The sequence below is a fragment of the Schistocerca serialis genome, chromosome 4 (genome assembly GCF_023864345.2).
Source record: "Schistocerca serialis cubense isolate TAMUIC-IGC-003099 chromosome 4, iqSchSeri2.2, whole genome shotgun sequence".
Classification (NCBI taxonomy): domain Eukaryota; kingdom Metazoa; phylum Arthropoda; class Insecta; order Orthoptera; family Acrididae; genus Schistocerca; species Schistocerca serialis.
The window spans coordinates 886,231,974-886,244,872 of NC_064641.1; the positions used below are offsets into that span (position 1 = coordinate 886,231,974).

General features: G+C 46.0%; 1 protein-coding gene across 2 annotated transcripts in view; it reads right to left on the reverse strand.

Moving 5' to 3' along the window:
* LOC126473554 (type 1 phosphatidylinositol 4,5-bisphosphate 4-phosphatase) overlaps positions 1–12,680 on the reverse strand; it is a 46,731-nt gene extending 34,051 nt beyond the window's left edge. The window contains exons 1-2 of one of the 2 annotated variants that reach the window (XM_050100685.1): positions 12,377–12,680; positions 11,971–12,140 (exon numbers count right to left, since the gene is read on the reverse strand). In XM_050100685.1, the coding sequence (XP_049956642.1) occupies positions 11,971–12,140; positions 12,377–12,443 (237 nt within the window). In that variant the 5' untranslated portion in view covers positions 12,444–12,680. Of the gene's footprint in view, positions 1–11,970; positions 12,141–12,361 lie in introns of both variants that reach the window. The other variant, XM_050100684.1, reaches the window with a different exon arrangement.
* Positions 12,681–12,899: the final 219 nt, after the last annotated feature.

A 12,899-nucleotide genomic window follows, 5' to 3' on the forward strand; every position in this document is an offset into this window, starting at 1 on the left:
TGGGGAAGGAGACCAGACAGCGACGTCATCGGTCTCATCGGATTAGGGAAGGGCGGGGAAGGAAGTCGGCCGTGCCCTTTGAAAGGAACCATCCCGACATTTGCCTGGAGCAATTTAGGAAAATCACGGAAAACCTAAATCAGGATGGCCGGACACGGGATTGAACTGTCGTCCTCCCGAATGTGAGTCCAGTGTCTAACTACTGCGCCACCTCGCTCACAAAATGGATTCCACACCAGTCTATGCTAACACGCAGTTATTCATTTGTTTGTAGCATTACAGCTCAATGGAAGATGAAACTTGTTGAGTGTCATGAGGAGAGATATCAGTTATGGTATATCACTGGGCTTGTCACAGGTCTGAAGTACCCACAATTGGTTGGCATTCAATGTTTTGATAAAAAAAAAGAGCCACTTCTCATCTTCGAACAATGAAACGTCCAGTTTGGAATTTTAACAGTTATGAAAAGAATATAGTTGTTCACTGTAAAGATGACATGGTGCATTGCAGACAGGCTCAAGGAAAAGACTGTTGCACACTAAAATTTTGATCAAAGCCTTTTGAGGAAAGAAAGGAGAGAAAAAACACACACTGTAAGTGTTGCACTGAACGCAGCAACTTAGAGTGGGACAGGGAAGAGGAAGGGAGAGCACAGTATGGGTGGAGGGGAGAGAAATGTGCTGTCTGGGCCGCAACATGCAAGGACTAGAAGATCCCAGGACAAGGCTCCCGGTAGGCTGTGGGGCAAGAGGAAGGTGAACACAGAGCACGAAAGGAGAGAAGCATAGACAGGAAAAGAATGGTGGGTGCATTCACAAAGAGTGAGCACAGTGAGGGTTCGAGAACTGAACTGCGAGGAGGTTATAGGACACAGGTGGTGGAAACTGTTGGGCAGTGGGTGTGGGGACAGTAGGTAACCGTAGGTCGAGGCCAGGATAATTTCGGAAGTACAGAATATGTTGTAAGTATAACTCCTACCTGTGTAGTTCAGAAAAACTGGTGGTGGAGGGGTAGATACAGATGGCCCAAGTTGTGAAGCAGCTATAATAATCAAAAGGGATAAGCAGTGTACAGTGCACAGAGACTTTGGAGGGCACTGAGAGTCTGAGCAGAGGGCACAATTGGGAAGGCTGTGTCACTGGATGTACTCCGCGGCCTGATACAAGGTGAAAAGCTCAGCCATAAATACTGAGGAATGTGCAGAAGCCAATATCGAAAGATATGGGTGCCAATGACGAAGGCACGCCTGACCCCATGGTCAGTCCGAGAGAAAAAAGTGGATACAAAGGCACTATCGCAAAGTTCCATGCGGAGGTCGTGAAACTGAAGGCGATAGACCGAGGCTGGAGTAGTGTGCTTAGGAAGTGAATGAAGGTGAAGGGTAACATGGGCCACTTCACGAAGCCAAGGTGGTGAAGGGTTCAAACCCACTGGAAAGGTTGCAGGTAGCATGAAGTTAAGCCAACGTAGCAAGTGGCGAAAGTGGACTCCAGGAGGTAGCAGAAGAGGGACGAGCCCCATACCAGCGATCAAAGGAATCATCAAAGGAGGCGGCATAGTAGGGGTGGCCACACATGGCAGACAAACGGTATGCATACCTGCTGAGGAGAAAGTCACGGCAGTAGGACAGTGGTAGTTCAGCAGCTTCAGCATACAGACTCTCAACCGGGCTGGTGTATAAGGTGCCTGTGGCCAAACGGATGCCATTATGATGGAGAGTGTTGAGACTGCTTAAAAGGGATAGGCATACAGATGCATAAACAAAGCAGCCATAGTCGAGTTTCCAATGGACAAGGTTGGTTGGTTGGTTTTGGGGTTTGATGGGGGCTAAACATCGAGGTCATCAGTCCCCTGTTCCAAACAGACATACTTGTAAAAGGCCTATACAGTCAAAGCGTAACCTCTGCACCCAGAGGGAGGGAACACCAAGGGGTACAGAACTAAAATGACCACCACAATAATACAAAATAGAGGACACTTAAAAGGAGCAGAGCAAATAGTTGACTAGAGTAAAACAGACTACAGTAGTTGATGGATCAGGTAAAAGGTCAACCACTCAACTACAAACGAAGAACCTCCAGCTGGAAAGCGCAGATAGAGGTCCCAACACAACTTGTCGCCATAAAAGACACTATTTTGGTATCCACGTCACAATTAAAAGTCGCTGGAGTGAGTGATAAAACCCAGCTGCACGGATAAAACGTAAAACTGAGTCAGCTATAGAGGCATCGTCACCTAGAATTAAAGGAAGGGCAGCTGGTAAATTAAAGGACTGCTGCAAGGGGGCTAAAAGGGGGCAGTCCATCAGACGACCACTGTCAGTCCTGCATCACAGCAACACTTGGGCGGGTTCTCACGGCGAAGGAGATAGCTGTGGGTCAACCGCGTATGTCCAATTCGGAGACGGCAGAGAAAAACTGAGTCCCTACGCGTTCTCCTCAAGGATAAGTTCCATACGGCCGTGGACGACTTTACCTTGCAGAGCTTTTTTGGCATGTTCAAGACAGACCATTCAGAGCTCCAGACATCGTGGACCTTGCAATGTAGGGTTGACCGGAGGTCTCTTTCCATGAGACCAAGCTCCAGGGGTGGCGAAGTGGTGGCCTGCTTGGCCAACCGATCGACACGTTCAGTTTCCTGGAATGCCGATGTGGCCCGGGGTCCACACAAATGTCGCTGAATGACCACACTCGGCGAGAGCAAAAACAGCATCTTGAATACCGCACACCAAAGGGTCCCCAGAAAAACACTGGTCGAGTGCTTGCAATCCACTCAGAGAGTCACTGCATATGACAAATGACTCCCCAGGGCAGGAGGAAAGGTGAGCGAGTGCATGATAAAGAGCAACCAGCTCCGCAGTGAAAACATTGCTCCCACAAGGCAGGGAATGCTGCTCAACGTAGTCGCTGTGGATGAAAGCAAACCCAGTGCATCCATCGACCACAGAACCATCGGTGTAGGCTACATCTGCATCGCAAAACGAGGCAAGAAGAGCCAGGAATTGTTGACAAAGAATGGCAGGTGGAATGGAGGACTTGGAGTCGCAGGACAAATCCAAACAAAGCTGCAAGCAAGGGAGGGACCAAGGAGGGGTAGAAGAAGAGGGCCCAAAGGATGGAGGAAGGGGAAAGGACTCGAGTGACGAGAGAAGGGAACGAACGCAGACCGCGATTGAGAGACCCGACCTAGGCTGCCATCGTGGGGAGGGGAGTGCACAAGATGGAAAGAGGAGCCTGCAGTTTGGGTGGTCGGGCGAGGCTTGGACGAGGGCGATGTATGACGCAAGCAACTATTGTTGACGGAATCATAGGGGAGGGATTCCAGCTTCTACAAGAAGGCTACAAATCGGACTAGTGCGGAAGGCACCTGCCGCCAGTCTGACGCCATAATGGAAAATCGAGTCGAGGATCTGCAATGTTGAAGGTGCGGCTGAGTCATATGCCATGCTCCCGTAGTCGAGATGGGATTGGACTAAGGCCTTATAGAGCTGTAGGAGGGTTGTTCGAGCAGCCCCCCAAACGGTGCGGCTGAGGCAGCGCAGGATGTTGAGGTGCCGCCAGCACCATCGTTTAAGCTCGCGAAGATGACGTGTCCGAGTGAGCTGAGCATCAAACAGCATGCCAAGAAAGTGATGCGTCTCCTCAATACAAAGGAGTTCATTGGCAAGGTAGAGCTCTGGATGAAGGTGGACGTTCAACGACGACAGAAATGCATCACTCGGGTCTTACAGGCTGAGAACTGAAAACCATGAGTGGATGCCCAAAAATGTGCCTTACGGATAGCTCCCTGCAGCCGCCGTTCAGCGACACTGATGCTTGGGGAACTGTAATAAGGACAAAAGTCATCGGCATATAGAGAGGAACAGACCGATGAGCCCACCGCAGCCGCAAGACCATTAATCGCCACCACAAAGAGGGGAACACTGAGAACCGAGCCCTGCAGGACACCGTTCTGAATATGAGCAGAGCTAAAATAAGTGCCAACTCTAATCTGAAAGGAGCGACTGGAGAGAAAATTCCGTAGAAAAATCGGAAGTGGACCCCATAAGCCCCATTCGTGCAGTGTAGCAAGGATATGATGGCGCCAGGTGGTATCGTACGCCTTCCCAAGATCAAAGAAAACAGCAACTAGATGTTCTTGTCAAGTAAAAGCTGCACGAATAGCCGACTCTAGCGAGACTAAATTGTCGATTGCAGAGCGGCCCTGACGGAAGTTCCCCCTGTTGCTGGGCCAGGAGGCCCCGAGCTTCGAGGATCCACATGAACCGCCGACTCACCATCCGTTCCAGGAGTTTGCACATAACATTGGTAAGGCTGATAGGGCGATAGCTCTCAACCACCAGTGGATCTGCACCAGGTTTCAGAACCGGGATGGTAATGCTATCCTACCAACGAGTTGAGAAAAACGCCCTCCGTCCAACGGACCGGTACAAATGGAGGAGGGTGGTTCGATCGGCACTCCAGGAAGTAGCACTGAGGACATGTAGGACATTGAGGGACCGCATACAGCAGGCTGCCAGGTAAGAGACACAGGAGGACCAAGAGAATTTCCTATCAAGCAGCAGCCCCATAAATTTCCTAGTGTCAATGAATGGAAGAGCAACAGGCCCTAGATGGAGAGATGGTGGGAGAAATCATTTGCGCCACTAGAAATTCATACGATGCTCAGGACAGAACGCTGAGGCACACCATTTTCCTGGATAAAGTTGTCCCACAAGGCAGACCCCACACGCACCTTGAAAACCCGGTCTTGTAAAAATGCTCGAAGAAAACAGGGCAGGCACCCATGCAAGCCCCACGTGTAAAGAGCACAGAGGACACCAGTTCTCTAGCAGGTGTCCTAGGCCTTCTCCAAATCAAAAAACACGGGCACAATCTGGGATTTCCGCAGGAAACCATTCACGACACGGGAGGACAAAGTAACAAGATGGTCAACTGCAGAACGCCGCACTCTAAATCCACACTGTGCATTCATTAGTATATGGCGAGACAAGCCACCGCAACAGCTGGGCATGAAACATATGTTCCATCACCTCGCAAACACAGCTGGTAAGAGAGATGGGGTGGTAGCTCAAAGGAATGTTTTTGTCCTTACCGGGTTTAGGCAAGGGTATGACAGTGGCTTCACGCCAGCGACCAGGAAATGTGCCCACAGTCCAGATGCGGTTAAACATATTAAGCAGAAAGTGCTTGCCTGCAAGATAGAGGTGCTGCAACATCTGAATGTGGATGGCGCCTGGTCTTGGAGAGGAGGATTGGGATGAACTGAGAGCATGATCTAGCTCCCTCATAGTAAAGACGGCATTGTAGCACTCACGATTCTGAAAAGAGAAGGGTATCACCCGAGCCTCTTCCACTCATTTCCGATGGAGGAAGGCAGGGTGATGGTGAGAAGAGCTCGGAACCTCCACAAAATGGCAACCCAAGGTGTTGGAGAACGCAATAGGGTCCACGATGACATAGTCAGCTACTGTCAGGCTGGAAATTGGGGAATGTATCTTGGTTCCAGAGAGCTGTCGAGGGTTGGCCCACACAACAGAGGAAGCTGTGGAACTGTTAAAACAATTAGTGAATGAAATCCAGCTAGCTCTTTTGCTATCCCGAAGAACTCTACGACACTTTGCACGCATCTGTTTATAATGAATGCAGTTTTCCAGTGTAGGACAGCGGTTAAAAACATGGAGAGCACATCGCACGTGAATTGAGTCGCGGCATGCCTCAGTCCACCAAGGAACTGGGACACGATGTGGTAAAGAGGAAGTGCAAGGAACGGAATGTTCTGCAGCAGTAAGAATAACATTTGTGAGATAGTCCACCTGGTCATCACAACTGGGGAAATCTTGTTCTTTGAGGGTTACCACGGAGGAGTAAAGCTGCCAGTCAACCTTACTAAGCTGCCATTTGGGCATGCTTGCAGATGGGGTAGGAGTCAGCAGACAGAGAGCACACAGGGAAATGGTCACTCAAGTAGGCATCAGACAGAACTGACCACTCAAGACGATGGGCAAGCCGGGCAGTGCAAAAGGATAGGTGTGCGAGGAGTCAAAAAGGAAAGTGGGGGCTCCAGTGTTAAGGCAGAAGAGGTAAGTTGGTTAAGGAGGTCAGCCAAGAGGGCACCTCTCTTGATAGGTCCTGGGAGAACCCCAAAGGGGATGATGCACACTAAAGTCACCGAGTAGCAGAAACAGAGGTTGGGGGAGGGGGGGGGGGGGGGGGGGTAGCTGCCCAATAAGCTGAAGGAAGTCTGCCCTGGTGGCAGCGGATGATGGAGGGGCATAAATGGTACAGAGCAAAAAAGTCAGGCAAGGAATGAAAAGGCGAACTGCAACAGCAATGAGATAGGTAGTCAGGGAGTTGGGCTCAGCGGCCGCCGAGTGACAGCTGGTGTAGAGTAGCTGCTATACGGCACAGAAGCAGGTGGATCCTGCTACATGGGGTCCACAGAAGCATCGGCATGCTTGTGCGGTCAATCTGTGGAGTCCAACGCTAAAAAACGATTGGTGGTGCACACCAGCGAGACAGAGGCCAGCCGGGCTAAGGGACCACGTGGCAACACCATCGAGTAGGATCTTTGAGTTGGAGAAGGAGAAGACTGTTTGTCTTTAGTGGACTTTTTCGAGCCCTTCTGGTTAGAGGAAGACTTGGGTGTTGTTTGGCTGGAGGGACGGAGGATGTCTTCTTGCGAGTACTCCTCCTGTCCTTTCCTGCCTGCTGGTTGTGTATTCTGTGGCTTCGCCTCTTGAGGCGAGAGTTACAGTTTGTTGCACAGTGGGACGGGGATGCTACCTTGACAATGGGTGATTTCACAACCTCAGCCAAATTTGAGGTTGCATGTCTGCGTGGCCATGTCCTTCATGGAGCTCAGGGCAACAAGACCAGAACTATAGGTGCCAGATGGGAGAACAACTGCTGACAAAGGCTCCACCACCGTTGTTTTGAACCGCAAGGATTACGTGGCAGAAGGACTCCGTCAGCTGTCAGATACTTCCACTTACAAACCTTGCCACAGTGACCCCATTCCAGTAATCCAGCAAGATCTCCAGTCACTACTCAAATCCTTACGCCTATATCCCAGAACCTCTCCCCAGAGTACATCTCTACTTACCCCTAACACTCCCCGCACTCCCACCTTCTACATGCTTCCTAAAGTCCATAAACCCAACCACCCAGGATGCCCCATTGTGGCCTGTTACTGTGCCCCCACTGAGAGAATCTCTGCTCTCATAGACCAACACCTTCAACCTATTACCCAGAACCTATCCTCCTATATAAAAGATACCAACCATTTCTCGACCAACTCCCCACTGTTCCTGTCTCTTTACCACATGGTGCCCTGCTCGTCACTATTGATGCCACCTCCCTCTACACTAACATTCCTAATGCCCATGGCCTTACTGCTGTCTAACACTACCCTATGGATTCCAAACCAACAACCTCCTTCCTGGTCTCCATGACCAACTATATCCTCACCCACAATTACTTCTCCTTTGAGGGCATTACCTACAAACAAATCCATGGTACAGCTATGGGCACCTGCATTGCATCATCCTATGCTAACCTATTCATGGGCCATGTAGAGGAATCGTTCCTAAAAACCCAGAATCCTAAACCCCTCACCTGGTTCAGATCCATTGACGACATCTTTGCTATCTGGATTGAAGGTGAGGACACCTTATTCACATTCCTCCAGAACCTCAACAACTTCTCCCCCATTTGCTTCACCTGATCCTACCCACCCCAAGAAGCCACCTTCCTAGATGTTGACCTTCACCTCAGATGGCTACATCAGTGCCTCCGTCCATATCAAACCTAATAACCACCAGCAATACCTCCACTTTGACAGCTGCCACCCATTCCATACCAAGAAGTCCCTTCCATACAGCCTAGCCACCCATGGTCGTCACATCTGCAGTGACGAGCAGTCCCTCTCAAAATATACCAGGGGTCTCACTGAAGCCTTCACTGACTATTATCCTCCCATCCTTGCACAAAAACAAATCTACCGTGCCTTATCTTTCCAGTCTCCCACCACCTCCCAGAGTCCCAAAGTCCGGCCACAGAGGAGCATTCCCCTCGTAACTCAGTACCATCCAGGACTGGAGCAACTGAATTACATTCTCTGCCAGGGTTTCGATTACCTCTCGTCATGCACTGAGATGAGAAATGTCCTGCCCACTATCCTTCCCACCCCTCCTACCATGGTATTCTACCGTCCACCGAACCTACACAATATACTCGTCCATCCTTACACAACCGTTGCTCCCAATCCCTTACCTCATGGCTCATACCCCTGTAATAGACCTAGATGCAAGACCTGTCCTATACATCCTCCTACCACCACCTACTCCAGTCCGGTCACTAACATCACCTATCCCATCAAAGGCAGGGCTACCTGTGAAGCCAGTCATGTGATTTACAAGCTAAGCTGCAACCTCTGTGTTGCACTCTATGTAGGCATGACAACCAACAAGCTGTCTGTCCGCATGAACGGCCACCGACAAACTGTGGCCAAGAAACAAGTGGACCACCCTGTTGCTGAACACGCTGCCAAACATGATATCCCTCATATTAATGGCTGCTTTACAGCCTGTGCCATATGGATCCTTCCCACCAACACCAGCTTTTCTGAATTGCGCAGGTGGGAACTTTCTCTGCAATACATCCTACATTCCCGTAACCCTCCTGGCCTCACCCTACGTTAGTCACTGTCCTCGCCCATCCAGCCCCCTCCCTGTTCCCATTCCAGCACTACACAGCCGTCGTTTCACTGCCACACCCAATCTTTTAATATCTTTTATTTCTTTCCTTTCCACTACTTACCCCCTCCCCCCTCTGCACCTTTTCTCCTGCCCTCTATCTAAACTGCAACACTTGACTGTCCACCACTCCCACCATACTGTCCCTTCCCCTCCCCACCCCAGCCTCCTCCTTACCCCCACCCTGTCACCACTCCCATCATGCACTGGTGCTGCAGTTCGCAGTGTGGTCTCAGGTCTCTGCAAGTTTTGTGTGTGTGTGTGTGTGTGTGTGTGTGTGTGTGTGTGTGTGCGCGCGCGTCTACTGCTGACAAAGGCCTTAATGGCCGCAAGTTTTAATTGTGTGAATCTTTTTATTGTGCCTATCACGACACAGCATCTCTGCTATATGGTGTGTAGCAACTTTCCTTCTCCGGTATTGTTTCTCTGCACCATTGTTATACTCTGTACTGGAACAGACTGCTGCCTATCCTGGTTTACAGAGTGAGCACTTAAGACTATTTTATGAAAACTGTTACACAGCATTAATGAATTCACGGGCTCTTCTGTATCCTAAGAGACTATCTTTCACTGTGGATTAACGTAAGCACGGTAGGCAGGTAGGAGTTTAACGTCCTTCAACAGAATGATTGGAAACAGTGCCAGATCAATGGGACAAGAAAAGTGCAGAAAATCTACTATGACCGTCTGAAACAACTGTCATATAATTTGCCTGGAGTGACAGGACTTTTACTTTTTTAAATTACCATGTATATTGGAGCTGCAAGTCACTTAAACAGTATCCTTAGAGATTTCAACTTCTTACCAAGTTATCACCTGATGATCTGTATAAAAGGAAGGGGGATGCTACAATATTAGAATACTAAATTAGAAATAAAGCAACTTCTATAGTGAACTGTGCATGCTTTCTAAATACATTAATAATATAGTTGTGTATAATAGTTCAGTTGATCTGACAGTTTCCTAGCATTTTGCTATACTCTTTCCCTCCCCCCTTTTTTAAACAGACTGTGTGATGATAACTTTGTAATAAGTCAATACTGTTTGAGTGACCTGAGACTTAAATACACAATAAATTTTACGGGATGGTCACTGTGTTTGCATAGTGCAATATGTCTAGTCTGTGCAAGAAGTTCATTTCTTACTGTGATACCATACTTCTAATGGAGAAAAAAATCCAGTCTACCTCTGTTGTTGTGCATATGTATCATACAGTTCACTGCCACTGACTTGTAAATGATGGAGTTCTCACAAGTATATAATAATGACATGAAACACTTCAGTGTCTGGACGTCATATAAGACGAGTATTAAATGATAAACCTAAACATGCCAGTGGTCTTGCTGAAGCCATGTCATGACCCACAAGTGGTAAGGTTGAACAATATGGAAAAAACAAAAAAGGAAAAGTTTCTACTCCAACAGCTTTAAAATACATGAGTACATGACATTTTCACCAAACACATGAAAAACAGACAGAGGAAGCGAATAACAGTCAAATAAACTTGTTTAACAATACTAACTGTTCAGGACACCATGTTGTCTTCTTTGACAAATGGAAAATGTAAGGAAATTAAACATAAAAGCTTAACATGGTATTTGGAATAATATCTGTTTCTATTATTTTGAAAGAAAAGCCTCATTATAGCTGCTAAGATCCATACTCCCGTTAAAGGAACTTTATAGGATTACCTGTGCATAGGCCTAAATTGTTATTCTCAATTGAAAATCATTAAGGAAAAAAGCCAGAGCTTAACTAACACTTCACTTCTACGTGGACTGCTCTCAGATCAAGCCTGTAGAACACACAAAGGTACAGCTGTACTACTCTTACTAAAATTTTACCTACAGCCTTTTTGATCATGTAATGTGGTAAAAATATTTTGACTGTTGAAATTTCTGTAATTATTACAAATTTTAAATTCCTCAGAACACACACAACTGGAGCATTTCCATGCAAGTTTAGAAATGAAGTCTCCATACTATAATTAATGTGGACTTGATGCTGATAAGTTAGCTTGTATCCTGGATTTAAACAAGGAAAGTGCATCAGTAAACAATGGGTGCTGATTTTTGGGTGTTAACCTGGGTACAGCATTAGACCTGACTGTTACATAACATCTTGCCTCCACTGGAGAAGCTACAGGAAAGGACACATTTACAGCAATTTCTTGAATCTCATTTTAAAACATTTTGTTTCACCATGCACTGTCTGTTATATAATAATACAATAAATATGCCTGTTCTTGATACTGACCACGTCAGGTTTGTTTAGCCACTGGTTTACCAGATGAACAGTCATTTCATTAACATCAATTTTTTCCTGCCTATTTTCTTTTTTTTAAAATATAAGATTTCTCAGCATTGTGGTGGTTTATTTACATGTTATAGAAATCCACTGCATGTTGGGTACTGCCAAATACAGAGTTCTTGTTCATGGGAGAAAATTAGACGACATTGTTCTTTAGGTTATACATACAGCGTATAACACACGGGAGAACTGTTATGCATGTAAAATTTTTGGCCCAAGATAATTAGTCATTTTGTTTTAGGCAATGTGTATGGTACAATTTAACTAAGCATTTGAGCCTAAATTTAATTTTAAGCTTCTGTTCTTAATAGGACTTATCTGATACACAATACTTTGGCAAAATAGTTTTTATGAATGTGAGAACTCATCATGTAAGGAATGGCAAAGTGCTACATGGCAATGGTGAGTATGAGAGAAATGTAACAATCTCTGATCAACCATAGATAAGAGAATTGTAATGCATTAGAAGCTCCAAGTGTATCCACAATATAGGACAGAAACATTTAGCGCTGTGACTTGTTAATTTGTAATTAATCAATAATGATACGCAGTGGAATAAATAGTTCCTCATCAACTAGTTCCAGAGCAAGTGGGACAGTGAAATCCATGGCACACACCCTACAGTAATCTTATTTGCCTATTGTGTTATGTTTTAAAAAAAAAAAAAAACTAGCACTTTTATACCTAGCAGAATTATTTGTACAGGCAGTATATACATATACACTATGTGGATTCTGGGCAAATAATGCCTACCCCAAATCACCAAAAAATAATAATATTGATACACATTTAACACTCCTGCAGCATTATTCGAACTGGATATTTGATAGGGTTGGCAACAAACTAATTAATAGTAGCAAGCAGTAAAAATAAAATACTTTATATATACAATGTTTTATGCTTACAGTTGCCTCGTGACAGCGCATACACTTCACTACATGTTGGTCTCTTTTTCCAGAAATGTCAATCAATGCTTGACAAACTCTGCATGTAACCATAGGCACTGCACCCTGTCCACCCTGATACGGGGGTGGCAACTCATCAGGTCCAATTGGTGAAACTGTGGCATGTTGGGCTGTTGAAAACGCAACATTTAATACAGATCGACGAGCCAAAACGTTCGGTATAAAATAAGCATAGATATATTAACTTTCAAACTGCAAATATTTACTTTATGCGCTGTCAACTGATGACACATCACGTTTCGTTCAAAGGTCATGTGATACGCTATGCAAACGTCAAAATCTTTATGTTCTAATTTCATTGCATTATTAGCGAAGAGTACATGCAACTTACGCTGTACAAACCCACCATCAGTACTTGCATACGCTGAATTGCTCTCCTTCTGAATCAGCGGTTCCCTTTCTGTGTCTCCCATGTCTCTAGCTTGTGTATTATTTGATCAGCAGAACTGTCTCAACGTACCACAACAGAAGTAAAAGGCACAGGAAGCAAATGGAAACTCTCCAGATATAAAACTGGAAATCAGTTGGATTAAATGACTAGATTACGTATCCAAAAACTACATTATCGCACGGAATATGTCATCCTCCAGCAACAAAATATTGTATCATAAAAGCCGAACTGTCAAAGATATGCAGAGTCACATGAACTTTGTCCAGTTTATTCTCCGCAATCATCTTTGGTTCTCAGTAAAATCTATGAAACCACGACAATCGAGTGCACGTAGGATCGATTAATGATTCATCTTTCGTTTTGTTTATTTTTATTTTTGTTTTTTTTAAGAAAGATGGAGAATCGGTCTAAATTACTTGCTTGCGTTAATGCCACTTCTTATGCGAATATCAAAAAGTATTATATAACTATTTTAATC